The sequence below is a fragment of the Marmota flaviventris genome, chromosome 8, assembly GCF_047511675.1.
Source record: "Marmota flaviventris isolate mMarFla1 chromosome 8, mMarFla1.hap1, whole genome shotgun sequence".
Classification (NCBI taxonomy): domain Eukaryota; kingdom Metazoa; phylum Chordata; class Mammalia; order Rodentia; family Sciuridae; genus Marmota; species Marmota flaviventris.
Window position 1 is genome coordinate 46026372 of NC_092505.1, and position 19044 is coordinate 46045415.

General features: G+C 37.8%; 1 protein-coding gene across 7 annotated transcripts in view; it reads left to right on the forward strand.

Moving 5' to 3' along the window:
- Positions 1 to 18325, forward strand: part of Tp63 (tumor protein p63) — a 214620-nt gene extending 196295 nt beyond the window's left edge. For 3 of the 7 annotated variants that reach the window (XM_027951456.2, XM_027951457.3, XM_027951459.1), the window contains 4 exons: positions 11243 to 11400; positions 13572 to 13716; positions 14988 to 15081; positions 18029 to 18325. In XM_027951456.2, the coding sequence (XP_027807257.1) occupies positions 11243 to 11400; positions 13572 to 13716; positions 14988 to 15081; positions 18029 to 18325 (694 nt within the window). Of the gene's footprint in view, positions 1 to 5269; positions 5385 to 11242; positions 11401 to 13571; positions 13717 to 14987; positions 15082 to 18028 lie in introns of those variants that run through there. The other 4 variants (XM_027951461.3, XM_027951468.2, XM_027951464.3 and 1 more) reach the window with 2 other exon arrangements.
- Positions 18326 to 19044: the final 719 nt, after the last annotated feature.

Below are 19044 nucleotides of genomic sequence, written 5' to 3' on the forward strand. Positions count from 1 at the left end.
ATCAGGACTCTCTTTACACTTACCTTTTAGTGATTAAGAATAATCACTTAATTGAATGTGTGCTAGAAGTATTGACAGAGTTTCTATAGATAAATGAACATAGATAGATAGATAGATAGATAGAATATATATATTCTAACTAAAACTTTATGGGTCCTGAATTTTTGAATTTCATATTTTTACCACATGACATATATATATGCACATTTGAGAAACCCAAACATTTAATGTTTTAGGCAAAAATAAATGAAGCCAAAATTACCTTTTTAAGGCAAAGGTGACCTTTTAAATAAAGGGTAAATGAACAATCAATAATAGTTTTCTCTGATGTTATTAGCTATTACAGGAATATGATAAGTATAATGAAAAGGACTCCTTATTCTTTCTTTAATAAATATGAATGTGGTTGAGGTGTCTGGAGTACAGCTCTGATAGACAGGAGGCACTTGCTGAGTATCCATTGTCTTCAGTGTGTGGGGAACAGCAGGAGGATAAGAAACACTCATGCTCTCTCTTCAAAGGACTTTAAGCTATTTGAGCATTTAATACACTTTCTGGCTGGAAGGGATTTCATCATTTACTTTCAGTATGAAAGTTTTGCATTTCATAGCTATATGGTGTTTTACATAAGGCTGATCAGGATGTTTAATCAGGTGGTTCCTTGGAGACTATATTCCAATGGAGAATTAGAGCTTGGGGTTGCAGACAGAATTCCTATTGCCAATCATATGGCTTTGGGGGGTATCAGATGGAAATATATGTTAATATATTCAAGTGCAAAATCAGTTTAGTTCTCATAAAATCATACAACAGGGATCAAAGAAACAGAGAACTGAAACATCATTTACAGACCCAGAAGGGATAAGTCCCTTCCCCAAGACACATATATCTTGGAATTATAAAATGTCCCAAATTGCTTTTGGTTCACTCTGGAACAGAGTATAGTGACATGTCATGCTGTACTAGTTGTTTTGTGCTACCGTTTCCTTTTTGTTTCTTTGTTTGTTTACTCCAGATAATAGCGAAGGTTCTGACCATTTAGCACAGGGATTGGTAAACATTATTTATGTAGAGCACTGTTAGGAGTTAGTTCATATAGTTTAGTTTATATAGTTTAGTTCATATAGTCTCTTGCAACTGCTTGGTTTTGCTCTTGTAGCAGAAAAGTAGCTACAAATAATACATGAATGAATGAGATGGCTGTTACCATAAAACTTTATTTATGGGTCTTGAATTTTGAATTTCATATTTTTACTACATGACATGAACAGTACTCTTTAAATATTACCCAGTTGAAAAATGTAAAATCCATTGTTACCTTATGCGCCAGATTTGACCCATTTTCTATAGTTTGCCAAGCACTCTGATAGATAAATAAGTGGCCCCTCTTCCATTGCTTCTTGAAGTGCAGTTTTTATTGCATATGTGTATTCAGGAGCTAGTATGTATATTGTCAGCTATTAAAAGGTTTTAGAAAATCCTAATGTGAGTTTTAAAATGACATTGCCTTAACTAACAAAAACTACAGTAGCCTATAACTGAGATCTCTGTGTATGTATGTACATACGTATGTGTATATGTATGTGTGTGTGTGTGTGTGATCTTAGAAAGTGAGGCCTGTCTATCCAAATATAAAATGGGTAATAACACCGGTTCCTTTATCAGATAAGACTATAATAGTTGACTTGATCACACAAGTGTTTGCTGAAGATCTGCTACGTGAAAGCATTAAGATAGAAATGAGAAAAATGGAGCTCATGCCTTCTCGTGGTTTACAATTCAGTGGTGCCTTCCAAACCAAAATTCCTTTTGAATTTGAAGAGTGCTCTGGAAATTTATTCTCAGCATTGTGTAAATTAATATGACAATTTAAAATAGCCTGTATAGATTATACAAGAGAAGGGATAGTACAATGTCTTTATTTTAGAGATTTCACAATCCAGTAGGATTGACATCAATCAGGGACAGATGCTATTTGTGTTGTTTACATGGTATACTTGAAAATACATAGCCTGTATCCCTACACAATGAGTTTTCCCCATGATTGCTGTCTGATTGGCTTGCTCCAAAGGGAACTTTTTTTATTATATATGTTTTATAAAATGATCTATTTCATCAGAGAAGAAAATGCATTGTGCCCATAAAATTAGCTCAAAAGATTTTAGGAACATATTTGCACCTTTTTTGCACACATAACCACAGATTATAGTGGGGAATTAATAGCTTGTAGTTTTCCGGGTTGTTCATTTGAAAGTATGATACGCATGGTTTTGAGTTGTTATCTTACAGCTGTGATAACTTATGCATGGAAATCTAACTACAAAATGAAATCTTTGCAAAATATAGACATTTGGTCTAATTATTCCTTTGTAACATTATACATACTTGGGTCCCAGTGACTGATAGGCATCTATATAAATTCTCCAGTTGCTTTATTTTTCAGCTGATTTTTTCAGCTCTTTAATTTTCATGCAAATCTTCATGAAAGACCATGAATGACTAGACAAAGAAAAATGGAAATCTAATTTTCTGGCAATAAAGTTAAAAGAGTAAATCAGCTTGGAAAATGCCTGTCATAGCTCAACATTTCCTTTCCAAAACATAGTATCAATTTTATTCTGGTAAGGAATCAATTTTATATTTTTCTTTATACTAGAAAGAAAATTTGTGGAAAGGAAATACACTTTCTACAAGGTGGCAGTAAAATATTTCCACTTTAATTACTTCTATTGCTTTCCCACTGTGTATTTTCTCTCTGCTTGCTTTTCATTTGTGCATGGTTTTCCTTTTTTATAAATTCCTTCACAATTACCTTCATGATCATAGGTTTTAGGAAAGATAGATTTTATACTGAGTTGCTGTGAGTCAAATTGTTACAGACAGATAAAAGTAGGCTTTCCATTTTTTAAGAAGAAATTTGATTTTCGTTAACTTGCCCATATTGGTATAAATACAGGCCATTATGTTTATAGAAGACTGATTCTAATGAGAGGACAAAGTGGAGCCCATTTTTGTGCTAGACTCCTTGTCTTTGTATTTCTAAGGGGCGTTAGTTAACTCATAGCAAAACAGCTCACAAGCTGCTTGACACCTATTCGGCAGTCTTTTGACTTTTATATCTCAGACTCGTGCTATTTCTTTTTTATTCTTTTCTGTAGCTGACCTTCCTTCTTAGCTTCCACTGTTCTCAGGCCAACGTGACTGTTAGAGCTTTGCTTAGCCTAACTCTTGCTTTCCTCTGGAAAATTTCTTTTCTAGTTTCTATGGGATAAATTCCATTTAAATCTAAATACAAATCTGAGACATCCTGAGGTGCACTTTGAGTTTCCTTCTCTCTCAGGGTCACTCAATGATGGTGCCTCATTAGTAACACAAGTCAGAGTATATTGCAACAGAGCAGGATTGGCCAGAGCCCAGCTCCAGCCCTTTGCAGCACAAGTAGGAAAACTGAGGCCCAATAAACTACATCTGTGATTTCATAGCCAATTCATAATACAGTTAAGACTGAATAAAATTTAGAACATAGAGCTCTTTATAATGGTTTGGTCTGTTTCACTAGTTCAGTGAGTTGTAATACTATAACTAAAGCAAGTATCAATTCCCATTTTGGAGTCTCTGTTATATGTCAGTTGAGATTTTATTCGTGCGGTTTTGATTTAAAGGTGTAACTCTTTAAGCTCATTTGTCTATGGTTATCTTCAAGAGTACTAATATTTTTTTCTACAGCTCCATGTATCCATGTTGTGAGAAGTAAGAAATATTTTAAAGGCTATTAACATGAGTGAAAACCAAAGACATAAATATGTAAATAAATAGAAGTTATTAGTGTTATGTTTCTATATTTGGCTAGACATCCCCCACATTCACAGAATATTTGTTTGAAATTGCTATCCTTACAGATGAAAAAAAAAAAAAAAAAACATAAATATTGGCAGTTTCACATGGCTCAACCTGATAGCTGTAGTGAAAATGCACAGGATTTTACAGAATACGCAGTGTTACTTTTGAACTTCATAACTATGCTTTCAAGGCTGAGGTTTATTAGCTCTGAATTGGTTATGAAGAAAAAACTCAAAGATTAATAAAATGCAGATTACATCACTTCTCTGCATTGCACATCCCATCCTAGGATGCTCTCAGTTCTAGGTCTTAAGGTTGAAACTCCTATGGTCTATAATCTCTTATCATGATTGCATACCACCTTGATTGTTGCTTGCTGTCCCATGCTGCTGCATGCTGTTTGCTGAGAGAGAAGCACCAAACCTTAATATCCAAACAAGGAGTCAGAGCTCTGGTTCTTTAGTTGGCAATAAGTTGCTTCCACACCAATTTGTATTTTGGCAGATTTTGTTGAGATAGTACCGGGTTTTGATGGTTTACTAGTTCTCAGTGCTAACTAAGTAAAAATGGCTTTGTTCCTCTGAAAGGAGTAAACAGTAGATTCAAAAAGCCAGTCTGGGAAATAGTTCCCGAACAGTTCATGGAGTTGCACAACCTTTAGCAAAATGAAAGACCTTGTTCCTGGCATCCTTGTGGCACAATTGATTTCTTAATTATGCAAAAGTTGCTGTCATGAATTTGATATACGCATTTATAGGCCAAGTTTGTGACTGAAAGGATTAAGGTATTTATCCATCTCAATCTGGGCACCATACAAAATTCTCATTAATAGTTCACAAACGGATGACGACACAACCCCCATACTGAGATAAGATCACATTTCTTCATACTTCATCGTTTGGCTAGACATGAACAGTAATGAAGTATAATAATTGGGCAGATGACATTTTGTGAAAGCTTAAAGTTTATTCTTGTTTCTGCACTCCCTTTTTCAATTAGTTGAGTCCAGTAACCCTTATGCCAAGCATTGTATGAAGCACTGTGACCTACCCTGTATCCAGAACTCTCAAATGAATCCGCTTTTGGAACCCGTTAAAAATACATATGCCTGGATCCCAACTTGGTCTCAGAAATGATCTGAGAAATGCAGTTTTTTTTTAAATAAGTTCCACAGATGATTCAGACATATACGCATGGCTACCTACTACAGCCCTACCTCATTTCTTCTTCATAAAATTCTTGAAAAGGAGAAATTTCTGGATAATATAAAGGAGGAAAATTAGGAAGGAACAAAAATCCCTTTGCAGGCATTCTATCCTGTCTGTACTATGATCATGAAGGTGTGAGGAGAGTGTTTCTGCATTCATTGGATTTGGATATGTGAAGTTTTAAGCCTTCATCTTTTCTTTTCTCTGGTTCCTCTCTGCAGTCTCCTTTCAGCCTGCCTCAGGAATGAACTTGTGGAGCCCCGGAGAGAAACTCCGAAACAATCTGACGTCTTCTTTAGACATTCCAACCCCCAAAACCGATCAGTGTACCCATAGAGCTGTGTCTCTGTATTTCAATTGTGTGTTTGTTGGGTTTCCATGTGTGTATATGTGTTTGTATCCAGCCTTTGAAAACAGAACTTGAAGACACTTTGGCTTAGAGACCCAACTGCTCAAAGGCACACAGCCACTAGTGAGAAAATCTTTTGAAGGGACTCAAAACTTTAAAGAAAGGACGCTTTCTACAGATTTTGTATCCTTAGATCTGACATTGGTCAGACAGGAACCACTGTGTATGTCCGTGAGATTTCTGTTGTTTCCTGGGAGGGAGGGGTTAAGCCGAAGAGGGGCCATTAGGATGTTTATTGGAACCCTTTTCTTTTCCCTTCCCTTGTGTTTCTCAAACTCATAATGAAGCTTTTGAGCAGGTCTCAAACTTAAGATGTCTTTTTAAGAAAAGGAGACAAAAATTGTTATTGTCTGTACATAGGTAATGCATTGGCGGCTGAGGGACTCAGTCAGGCCCTTTTAATGCTGGTCATGCAGTTATATTGCAAATAGTAACAATTTAGGGCACCACGTGCACTGCTGGGCAGAGAGGTGATGATCACCTTAAGTAGCCTACGTTGAGGGCAAGGTGGGTGCTCTTTTCCTCTTTTTGAGAACTTGCATTTTTAGTATCCTCTCCTCATGTACAGGTAGAAAGTTCCTCAGTGCTCTGTCAGAGTTTTCTCTGCACCGTAGGTCACCATCTGATACGATAGTGTTGTTTGCACACGAAACCCTAAAGACTTAACCCCTGAATTGTTGTTTAGACCCATGGCAGGTAAACTAGCTTTGTGGTTGGTTTTAATAGGAAGGTAAAGCCACCCAGAAATATTGCCCCAAGTACTTGTTTACCATTATGCAATGTCCAAAATGGAATTCAGATTCCTCTTACCAAATCTAAGATTCATTTATTTAACTGGGGCTCCTGGTTCTCAATCCTACCCACTATAAAATCAGCCAGGGTACTGACTATGCTCAGTGTCATTTATCCAGGAGAGAGATGTTTTGTTTAACAGATGTCCAAGCAGACATGTTAAAATCAATATTTCTGGTCTACAAGTTACAGAGAAAAAAATAGATGATTTTTTTTTGCTTTCATTATTTGTTTTCTGACTCAAAGAGTTGAGAATCTGTTTCTTTCCATATTAAGATATAGTGTAAAGGCTTTACCCACCCTCCCCCATCTTCCCACAGGTCACTAGCACTTCAATCTGTCACCAAGACAATGATTTCTTGTTATTGAGGTTGTTGCTTTATGGATGTGTGATTTTAATTTTCAATAAACTTTTGCATCTTGGTTTATCTTGCAGTTTTTGTTTCTGTCTCTCTTGACTTTTTTTTCCCTTAAATACTAGAATACATAAAAGCTTGAAGTACCATGAGTTAGGGCCAAAGAATGAGTGTAATAGAACCATCACTTTGGTCCTGTCTATAATTCTTGCATATGTATTTAGTATTTTTACTTAAGATACTCTGTATTAAAGTCATCAACCTGAAAAATTAATTACAATGTCTAAAGTAGCTTAAAAATATTTTGGTCCTCTAAGTGTTTAATTTCATTCTGGTGGGTCCACAGTATTGTTTATTGACATCTCTGAACAAGCCTCAAATTGTCTTCCATTGGCAAATTTTCTAAAATGAATTTAAATTAAGACCCAGCGTGACATAAGCATTAGCAAATATTTGGCCAGAAATCTGTTGTAGGACCTATTGTCTTTGCTTTGAGTAATTGCTTTTAAAACTACAAAAGAAGTTGTTCTAAATGAAACTAATCTAGTAGATTAGATAAATTCTTGAGAAATTATAGCTTTATGTTTGAGATAAAAGTATGTTACTAAAAGCAGATGTTACATTTGCAAAGAGTTTTCAGTTTGTCTTATAACTTCAATTCACAAATCCCTTAAAAGATTGGTAAGTATGTTTGCCCTTTTTTTAACGTTTGCTTTTTCTTTTAATTTTATGTAAGTTTTTGATATGTTTTTAGTCAATTTTATATAAATGCACATATTTAAAACCATGAAACATATTTGAAAGAAACGTTGACCAGCTAGGGAATCAATTTTGCACTTGTCTGTACAAGAGGGATTGCTGGGTTAGAGGGGTCACCGGCAGGACAATACTGGGGCAAATGTAGAGAGTTCCCATTCCTTTTCTGAGGGCATATCTCCCCCATATCTTCCTCAAATTATATGGGGTATTCTTCTCAACATTTGTTATTTCCCTCCCTTCTCATATTATAAGAAATAGTTTAGAAAAAAATAGATTTTCCCCAAGGTATCATCAAACTGTTCTACTGAGACGCTTTTTTTTTTTTCCCATTAGTAATGGAAAGTCAAAAGAAAAAAATCTTGTATAATTCTCGGCTTCTTTTGAAAGTTAAAAAAAAAAATGTAGCTGTGGCTTATCAGGAGTTTTGACATTCACCACATAGACAATCACTAGAGTTGGAATGAGGAAATATAATCCTGAGTGATGGAAAACCAAAAGTTCTGAAATTCTGAATTTTATTCTTAGCACAGAAGCTGATTTTGTTAGAGTAAAGAACTGGGGTGAGGCTTCACTAGGATTTTTCCTCAAAACTAGACATATATGAGATATAACTTTCAATATCTCCATAACACTGAGTTCTTAGAAATATTTAGTGAGATCCCAGAGAAAACAATGTCAGGCCTAAACCATGTTATTTTTTCTGACATGTTATTTTTTCTCACTTTATTTTATTTTTTGCTTTTGGTTGGAATGATGGGAACACAGTGAAGTAGACGTGAGAAAACTAACACTGCACAGGTCCTATTTTCTCAAATGCTTTTCTTTCTCTTTAATTTTTCCAGAAATTTGGGGGACTATTTGACAAGGACCATGACATCATATTTATAGTGGAAAAAATATGGTTGTTCTTTCATGCCCTGTAAATTAACCATGAATTTATTCAGACTCGCTCCTTTTTCCTGAGTATGCAGTGGTTATTAACGAGATCCTTCTATTTCAGACACTGTGAGTTTGTTAATAAACAGATTATCCTGATGGTCTGTGGTTTTAAAGCTCACTTGTACATTATAGGGAATGCATTCAGAATTTCCCTCAATCATTTGCTCACCCTGATTTCTGAATTTGTTCAATGAAAAAATTCTCTGTGACCTCTGGCCAGTTCTATTAATTCCTAAATTGTTCCCTTCCATTATTACAGGGTTCACCATTTAGGGTTAAAGTGACTTTTCACTTCTTAGAGTGAAAAGAACCAGTGTTCCTTCAGTGCCAACAAATCACTGCACACCTTACCTGACCTCCTTCAATCTTAATAATAAACCTTCCAGAGTGAGTCTCGTGCCTCTTCTAAAGATTAAGAAAATGCAACTTGGGAGACACTTGTGTAACCTCCAAAGTCAATTCACCTGTGTCAGATCCAGGTGACCTAGATATTTCGACAGACTCCAAAATCCACCTTCCTTCTTTTTCACCTGTGGTTTCTGATCTACCTTTGTCAAATTAAGTATATTATGACAATAAATCACAAATGAACTAATAAAATACTAAAAAATAATTAAAACAAGGGAGAGGGATTTGTAACAGGATGTAGAAAGTGGCATTTACTACAGGGTGAATGCAAATCTTATAAATATACTTTTATTTTCCTAATTGTGGTTCAAACAAGGTTTCTGTAAGTTCTTGTTGTACATAAGTTCTTGGATGTTTTGGAGAAGGGGAGACAGAAGGAGGTCTCTTTTGGTTAGAGAGGGCCAACCTGCATCTGGGAAAATGGGTCACCTAACATCTTAGGTACTTTATAGTGAGCAAAGACAGTGAAGAAGCAACTGGCAAAAGTTCTCTTCACTTCCCTGCCCTGTGCTTTTCTATACTTTAGTGTGGACTTACAGAAGTTCCTGCATAGGTTTAAATGTGCTGGTTCTTCTGCCAGGCTCCTGCACAGGCATGGAGTGGATTAGGAAGTACTTGGTGGCAGTTGGAGTGGCTCTGTTGTAGTAACCTGCTTTGGTCCCTGTCTATGTTAGTCTCCCACATTTCTCTTACCACTTAACCCATTTCTTGATCCTGTAACCTATTGCCCATACTTCTCAGGGAGGTGTCATAGAATGAAAACAAACAAAAGCTCTTGAACAAGACTCCAGGAGACCTACTTTACCTGTAACCCATCCATTCAGCAATGTGCAACCTTGCCACATTTTTTTTTCCTCTTAAATACTCACACTTGCTTTTCTCTGTTAAAAAGTAATAATCATTTCTGCCCATCCCTGCCCGCCATATGTGACGTGTATCCACAGGAATGTTGTCATAGTCATTGAGAACGTGTATGAAAGAGAGCAATCTGAAGTAGTATGAATTAAGAGGACTTATTACATCAAGACCTGTTTATACAATTTGGACCTATAATTGTGGGTACAAGAGAAGAGCTAAAGAAAAAAAATTAGTGTCTTCCTACCTTAAAGTCAGTGATTGTAAAATGTAGTGGATTTGTTAATTTTTCATGAGAATGCTAATTTAATGCAAATGAATGTATAACATATTGTTTACATTACCCTGGCTGTGGCTCTTCAGCAATAGGGAATGGGGGCTTTCTTGTAATTGTAGAGGACACATGATGGGATTTTCAAAGACTACCACCCCCCTATTACACTGAAGTGCTTAGAGACATTTTTTAAAATTTTTTTTCAAACATTGTGCTCTGCTTGTTTGAAACCTGGTTTCATTTACAAAGCCTCTAAATTTTGTATCACGTATTTATGCAATATACCTCAGAGACATTTTTAAAAATTTGTCCTTTAATATAAATATGGCTAATGCAAGAAGGAGGAAGATAGGAACCAAATAATACATATTGTTTGAGGAATGTTAAAGGGGAATTTTTCCAACTACAGGTTAGAAATATGCTTTAAGTCAAACTTTGTTGTATAGTCAAAATAATTACTTGCTATAAATGCTGTGATCTAAATAACTGTTTTTCTATTCTTTTTCAGTTCTTTTCATAGCCCTCCATGGTAGGATGGATTATTTTCCCCATGTAACTGCTATTTTATGAGCATCTCAGAAATGAAGCCTGTTTCTCTTTAGCTTTCCAAGCTTTAACATCTAATGCAGACATTAGATGTTAGCATGGGTACACACATGTGATTGTAGTTTATAGTTTTCTGTTAAAGAAACAAAGTCTAGGTTGTTAATTAGTAGCTTGCATAGGGACTATAGCTTCCTAATGTATCTGAAGGGAGCTAAAATTTGGATTATCTGATCCTCATTCTATACCTCTTGCATAGAAAGGCTGTTGGCATTGCAGCAGGTTCTCACATGGCCCATGAACCTCTCGGCTGAGAAAGCATGCTTCCAACCTGGGGCCTGGGTATGCTGGTAGGATGTGCTTCCAAATGTCCTATTTGATTGGCTTTGCAGTTATATTCTGTATATCCCAATAGGCCTACAAAGCTACAGATGAAGTGCCTGAGCTACAATCTGAGCTTTGCATCTCCATGTCTTTCATCAGCCTTTGTGTCTTTTCTGAATTCTTTTCCCTTACTGTTTTTCAAACTTGTTTGAGTTGAAGACAGATAGAGAAGGAGAATGGAGGAAATACTAAGGACAAAAGGAGGATGCTGTTATTTTCCCTCTCACAAAGGAGATACTTCATAAAGATATTACACTTTATACCCTCCACATTCAGGGAAAACATAATTTGGTGGGAGCTTTGCATTCCTTCCCTTGTCTTGGAAATATTCTCTTCTGGAAACACAAATAACTTCTTATCATCAGTCTTGGAAGAACAATTTTCAAGCATATGGTTTGCGGCCATGTTTTAATCTAAGACCTGTTGGAAATGACCAGTCCCATGCTGACCATGGTTCCCATGTTTGTGTTCCTAGGACCTCGATGCAGTCTCAGACTTCATATGGTAACAGCTCCCCACCTCTGAACAAAATGAACAGCATGAACAAGCTGCCTTCTGTGAGCCAGCTGATCAATCCCCAGCAGCGCAACGCCCTAACCCCCACCACCATTCCAGATGGCATGGGAGCCAACAGTAAGCATCTTCTATTGCTGTAGCTGAAGGACCAAAGGGCTAGTACAGGGGAAGACTGCTCCAGTTGGGGAAGAGGCTTTCTCCTAAGCCAAGCCAGAGGCACAATGGGACAGATCAGACCAAAGTTGAGTAACATGACTTTTCTGCAGAATCACCTCTCACTTGGAGATATATATTACATAACACACTGGTAGAGATGCAGGAGGCTAATCCTTCAGTAGGGATGAGGATCTCTATGAGGGATACAGTGCACTTCCTGCCAACATGGATGGAAATCCATCTTCCCGCCATCTTTGAGCTTGAATGTGTCCCGTATGTGGGAAGTAGCATGATGTGGTAGACTTAAAATGTAAAGAAAGGGATTCTGGTCTGGATTCTTATTATAAAATTATGAACAAATCACTTCTCTATGCTAATGTTCATCTTTCCATCCATAAAAATATCACTCTGCATATTTAACATTTTATAAGTCTGTATCCTGATAATCAGCCTTCTCAACTCATCAACTCCATCCCCAAAACAGTCAGTAGGAAGTTGATCTACAAAAGGCTCTGACTTTTCTTTATTCACATGTAAATTCACATATTGACTAAGTATAAATATAAAAAGCAATGATAAATTGTCTCTAATTGGATAATGATTGGCATATAGCTTTGCTATAATTATCTTGCCCAGTAGAACTAAATATAATAAAATGGATACACAGACTTGAAAGAAAAAATGATAGTGAAAATACAGAAGGATACATAATATCTTCAGAGATGCAGAAGACCAAACATTGCAAAAGTACCCTATAATCCTTACTCTACCAAACAAACAAACAAAAAAACACTTCACATTATTCTTTGAAACCCCTAATTATTTGGATGGAGGCTTTAAACTTGTATTTCAGTGTTGCCTTAAATAATGGATTTTCTGGGGGGAATAAAAACAGAAAAAAAAAAGTGCTGAGGCTTGGATTGTGACCAGATATGGTTATCATGGCCCCTGTTCATATTTAGTGAGAGAGAGGTGAGTGTGGTGTGATTTTCTAGAACAGCAACACAGACTTTAGAGCCAGACTGCACACCCACTAGTGATAACTGCATGAGTCAAAACCTGACCTGCTGCTGTGACAGCAAAAGAGAATAGGAAGCATTCATTTCCTAATTTATTTTACATGTTATGACAATCCCAACTTATTTCTTGGAAAGATAAAACAGTGGGTTTGGGAATGATGATTCACATTTGTACAACTTTCATTTTGCCTGCTTTTTCTTATTTATAGTTCATAGTTATCCTCTGATGTAATTAGGAAAATCAGGGGGAAAACAGAATGAGATGCAATAGGGTCAAGTGCTAGTAGTTAGCTAGTTAGTGGCCTTTCCCCTTGGGTACACTTCTATTTACTTAAGGAAACAAATTACACTCATCTTTTTATAGATATAGTATTTTTGCTCTTTTGGGGGTCTGAAAGTAATATTTGTTTCAAATTTATCATTATTTGTGTTTTACAAATATTAAATATTCCCTATCAGTGAGTTCATGGCTAAGTAAAATATCAGCAAGTATTGGTAATATTCCTGTATAGAAGGCTGACAGACCATCAGAAAATAGTTAGAATCTTTAATTATTTCCTTCCTTTTTAGGAATTTGGTTTCTTACAAATATTTAAATAAGTCCTTCTGTTCACAAATGAATATCCCAAAGGTCTCTCTCTTATTCACATGTTTGTTCATTTGTTAACCTAAGTTTATTGAGCATCTTACTGTGCCAGGCACTGTGCTAGGGTCTGTGGAGATCTAAACATGTATAAGATCTGATTTCTCTGCTTGAGGAGATTCGTCAATTGAGGGAGAGAGAAATATAGCCCATTAAGGCCAATACAAGGAGGAATCTGTTCACATTCAGAGAAATGAGCCATTTGGCAGAGAATTTGGAGCAGAGAAAGGGATGGGAAGAAATTGTCCTAGGAGAACAAAGATCAAGAAGTGTGTAATTAGTTTGGAGTCTGGTGATTATTCTGTTTGACGAGATATAATTTATTTGAATGAGTGTAGTGAGAGATGAGAAATAAAAACAAGACTGGTAGTTTAGGCCCTTGGTAACATTAAACCAGGCAAGATGGACCACTGGGGTGCTGGTATATGATAACAGCAGTAACCCTCTCTGTTCCTCCTGCTTCTGTTCAGTTCCTATGATGAGCACCCACATGCCAATGGCTGGAGACATGAATGGACTCAGCCCCACCCAGGCCCTCCCTCCCCCACTGTCCATGCCATCCACCTCCCACTGCACCCCCCCACCTCCGTATCCCACAGATTGCAGCATTGTCAGGTGAGTCCACAGCATGTGCTCCTGGGGACCTGTCCTCAGCATTGCTGGGGGTGGAGGGTGGACACTGTCAAAGTTGATTAAAAAAAAAAAAAAAACTTTTGAAAAGCAAGAAAACAGACCAGTGGCTGAGTTCAGCCACTATTCTCTGATCTGTGGAGTGGTCAGCATAGTTCAGTCAAGAAGAGCTACTCTAGTCAGCCTGGGAGAAAGTGAATGTGTGTATTTCTATGCATACAGGTTCATTCCTGTTCTCTCATCTTCACTTACTCCCTTCTCCTCCCTCACGTTTGTAGATTGTTAGTTGACTCCAAATTGGTGCTCAGGGCTGGGTTTCCCAAAAAGGGCAGTACTTGCTATCTTGCTCCCTTTCCTGCTCTCTAGGCCTCATATCTCTCAGATACCACTAAACTGTTGTTTTGGAGTTGAATGTCCATAAGAAAATTAAATGTTAACCAAAATGACAGAGTCAAGAAGCACATCACCCCTCCCACTCTGCATACAGAACACGGCAAGGGGAGTGCAAATGGCAGAAAACAGAAATGCATGAAGCCTGAAAGATCTGTTTCTCACAGAGACAAGAGTCAGCTCCTAGATTTCCTGCCAGTACTTGTCTCCTGCCTCTGCTTCTTGTGCAGAATGGTTCTTTCTTGTGGCTGCTAGAATGATACGTGTTAGTCTCCATGAAGTGTTCATCAGAGATGGCAAAATGCAAGGCTCATCTCACCCAGACATTGGCTCTGTGATGATGGTGGCACCATCACTCTCAGCATCACAAAGGGAAGGATTGGTGTTTTGTGGAAGAAGTAAATCCTAAAGTGTTAATGATTTTCTAAAATTGTGGCCTACAATTTCTTTATGTTTTTCATATGAACCATTCTCAGAAATCCAAGTATAAAACAATTACTGTGGAGATACTCATTTTGAAGTGAAGAGCCAGGAGGCAAGAGGGCTGCGAACCTGACCACTAGACTTCTTCCTTTCACCCCCTGCAATGGCTCCTAACACATTTAGAACCCTGGAATACCACAGATCACCATTTGAAAACTTTGATCTGTGCAATCCACATAGTTGGTTTTATTTTCTGTAGACATAAAACCCAAGTTATAATTCCTAAACCTCCAATTTGAGGCCCACATATATTTTATCTTCCCCTAGTCTCTTATGTAGGACATCCAAGGGCAACATGTTGGGTTTTCCTTTATCTCGCCAATGCAGTTGGGGTGAACTCTCTTTTTCTGTTTCCTCCTTCCTCTTCCCTCCTCCCTCTGCAGTTTCTTAGCAAGGTTGGGCTGTTCATCATGTCTGGACTATTTCACGACCCAGGGGCTGACCACCATCTATCAGATTGAGCATTACTCCATGGATGTAAGTAACTGTTAGACTTTTCTCTTGAGTTTTATTTCTTCACTTTCTCCCTCTGGTGACACATGCCTTGTAGTTCAATCCTTAGTAGTTTTAAATTTTGTTTTTTCCATGCCCCTAATCTTCAATTCTGAAAGAACCCCTAATCACAGTAGGAACATTCCCAGGCCTTAGGCTGAAATTGTAGCTCAGTGGTAGAGCACTTGCTTTGCAAGTGTGAGGCACTGGGTTCAATCCTAGCACCACATAAAAACGAGTAAAGGCATTGAGTCCATATACAAAAATTTTTAAAAAGATTCCTAGGCCTCCACCTCCACCTAGACATATTAAAACTCAGCACTCTGATCTTCCTCAGCTTGTCTGATCTGCCAACAGTTGGCTATTGCGCCCATACTATATTCAAAGTAGGAAAAAAGAGATCATTCCCACCATCAAGAGATCATCTCCAGCCAGGTGTCATGGTACATACCTGTAAATCCCAGCACTTGGGAGACTTTGGCAGAAAGATCATATTCGCTTTCCTTTGCAACATAGCAACATTTACTTTAAAAATGTTAAACAAGGGGGGGGGAAATAAATTTAATCTGAAGAATTGAGAGAACTTTTCAAATGTTCTTATTAATCTCTACAAGTCCCCAGGGAGGACAGTAGAAAGCAGGCCATGTTATTCTTGCTTAAAATCATGGCATGGAGAGATGATAGGACAGTGAGTGATGACTGAACCAGGAACAGAGCCAGGGGCGTAAGCCTCAGTCTCTAACTCTATTAACTGGCCTTTCCTCCCTCTCCTTAAAGTAGGACTTAAGGAAGATTCAGCCATTCCTCTCAATTCAAACTAAGTTACTTCATTCATCAACTCATCTGAATAGGCCCAGCCATCCCTGATCATTGAGAATGATTATTGGTCATGGGTTCAAATCCTAGACATTCTTTTTAGTAGCAACAAGAATTTAGGATTATCCTCTTGTTTCTCTGGGTCTCAGCTAATCCAATTGAGTTCAAAATCTTTCTTTACTTTGATTTGGCTTTTGAAAGAATCTGGAGGTGAGGGGACTTTCTCTGGCTTCCTACCTCATTTCCTGAATTACTGCTCACTCCAAAGCTGCTATTCTGGTCCCAGCAATCTGATTTTTCTTCCAGGCTGCTCTTCATGCTGCTCTCTTTGGGGTTCTCTGTCCTTTCTTCTAGCTTCTGGAGAGCACTTTGCACTATTGGGTGAAGACAGTCTCTGCCTCTGCCCCTGCTTCTGCAGTTGGGACCTCTCTTTACCCCCTCCTTGAGCACCGATGCTAGATATGTCCCTGTAGCATGAGAGCCCAAGCCCCATGGTGACAAGTACCTGCTATGCTGCCTTTCCACCCACCCCTAGCCATCCCATAAATCACCCCTGGATGCTGCCCAAAAGAATATAAATGAAAACTATAGAGAGAACTTTAAAAGTACCTTCCAACAGGATTTGCATCACTTTATACCAGCTTCCACCCACTCAACAAAGCTGCCCTATATTTGAGAGTCTTCTGTAGTAGAGCCCTCCTTGAGGAAACAGGGAATCTGCCCTTTCCTATATTTTTCAATACATGCTTATCATTTGCTCATTTGCCCCCACTGAGGAGTATGGCAGGAGGCTCCACTCAATCTGCAGATGTTCTGCGCAAGTCCATCTCAGCTGGTGTTGACTAGTTGATGGAGTCTAGTTTACAAGGAACTTCGGGCTAATTGAGAGCTTAAAAAGCATAAAAAGTACAAGAAGCATAAAGACCATATTAGCTTATCTATTTGTGGATTCTCTTCATTACACTGTTCCTCTGCTATAGTAGGAAGTTGGAGTACTTCTAATGGCCTGAAAATTCACATCATAGGAAGATGTAACACTATGTTGCAAATTTCTGAATTGGCAAATGTTGAAAACCTATAGAATTTTCTCATCCTTGCCTCAGCTTCTCCCTGCTCATTTCTAGAAATAATTACCTCTTTTTCAGCTTTTCTCTTAGCACCAATCAAGTTATTTGGCATCTTTTCCTAGAAGAGGAATGTGATTAAAATAATGGTCTTCATTAGTATCTTCTGTGAGGTACAAAGTTGAGTTAATATAATAACAATATAAATGTTTAACATTTTATAGAGTGCTTAGTAATTTATATAATACTTTTATAATAGTTGCCTGAGTCCACAATATATGGATACCTAAAAAAAGCAATTAATTATACCCTGTTTTACCAATGAAGAAACTGAGACCAGAGCTTTTACCTAAGACTGACACAATTTGAAATGACTTCTACCCACATCTATAGAACATGGACACAATTTTGCTGTATCTTGATACTCTGTTTTATCCAAACATCAAGAGACCCTTTGACCAATAGGTCAATTTTAGGTTGAGGAGCTATCCTGAGCCTACAGTTTATTTACCTAGATGTATAATGTTAGACTTGACATCCTTACTGATCTTCAGATTTTCTATCTATAAAAAGGTGTAAGAATATTTACCACTAAACAGAGGATTAAATGAGATCATGAATATAAAATAGTTACTTCAGTGCCTGGCACATGGAATGTGCTCAATCTCCATCAGTAATCTTTTCTTCTCATCTACTCCCCAGTTGTAGTGATATCCCATTAACATCTTTCTTCTAATTACTAGAGCCGAGTAGACAGGAAGTCAGAAGGTACATGATATTTCTCTTTAGAATTTTGCCCTCTCATACTACTGCTAACTCCTCTATTTACCAATGAAGAAACTAAGGTTAACAGAGAATAAGTGAATTGTTATCCATAAGCCAATTCTATGCCTTTGTGCTTAGCTACATACATGAAACCATCAGAAAGATATTTTATTTTCTAGGTTACAGATCAGTAAATTGAGTTCAATTAAATAAGGATGGTAAAATGGTATGGAATAAATGTCAGTTTGCATCTATTCTCATTTCTCTTGGACCTCCCTGTGGCACAGGATCTGGCAAGTCTAAAAATCCCTGAGCAATTCCGACATGCCATCTGGAAGGGCATTCTGGACCACAGGCAGCTGCACGACTTCTCCTCTCCTCCCCATCTTCTGCGGACCCCAAGTGGTGCCTCTACAGTCAGCGTGGGCTCCAGTGAGACCCGTGGCGAGCGTGTGATTGATGCCGTGCGCTTTACCCTCCGCCAGACCATCTCCTTCCCACCGCGTGACGAGTGGAATGACTTCAACTTCGACATGGATGCTCGTCGCAATAAGCAGCAGCGCATCAAAGAGGAGGGGGAGTAAACCCCATTTTGTGGGCTCTTCCTACACTCTTCCCGCCAGCCCACCCCTTAAAAGGCACCCTTGCTTGATCTTCACAGCATTGTCTCTAGCTCCTCCCCTTCCTTTTCTCTGATTTCTTAAGAAAAGAAGTAGTAGGAGGCTACCTCTTAGCTAACCTCTGACCTGGCATCTGATTCTGATTCTGGCTTCAAGCCTTCAAATCTCTTGCTTGCAGGACTGAGTGGTCAGGGCTAGATAGAAGTGAGCAAAAAAAAAAAAAAAAAAAAAAAAAAGCAGTGGCTGTCTCCTTAAGCTGTAGAGATCTCTCATTGACTTTTATAAAGCATTTTCACTCTTATAGTCTAAGACTATATACATATATACATATATAAATATATATAAATATATAAATATACAATATATATTTTTGGGTGGGGGCACTGAATATTGTTTAAAATATAACTTAAAGGAATAGATATTGAGTTGCACTTATCAACCTTTTAAAAATTTACTTGTTTGGGATGGCTTACCTTGGCCCCTTTTATCAGGGGCATCATGTATGATGAAAGGTGTCTAGAGCTTGATTGTGCGTGTGAGTGACAATGGTGTGAGGTCCTTCCAGTTTTTTGGATGCTAAACACATGCCATATCAAAACTTTGGATAGATTCAGTTGTCTTTGCCATTACTTATTAATATGGTAAGACTATATATGTACATGGTTCTCTGTGTTGGCCCCTTT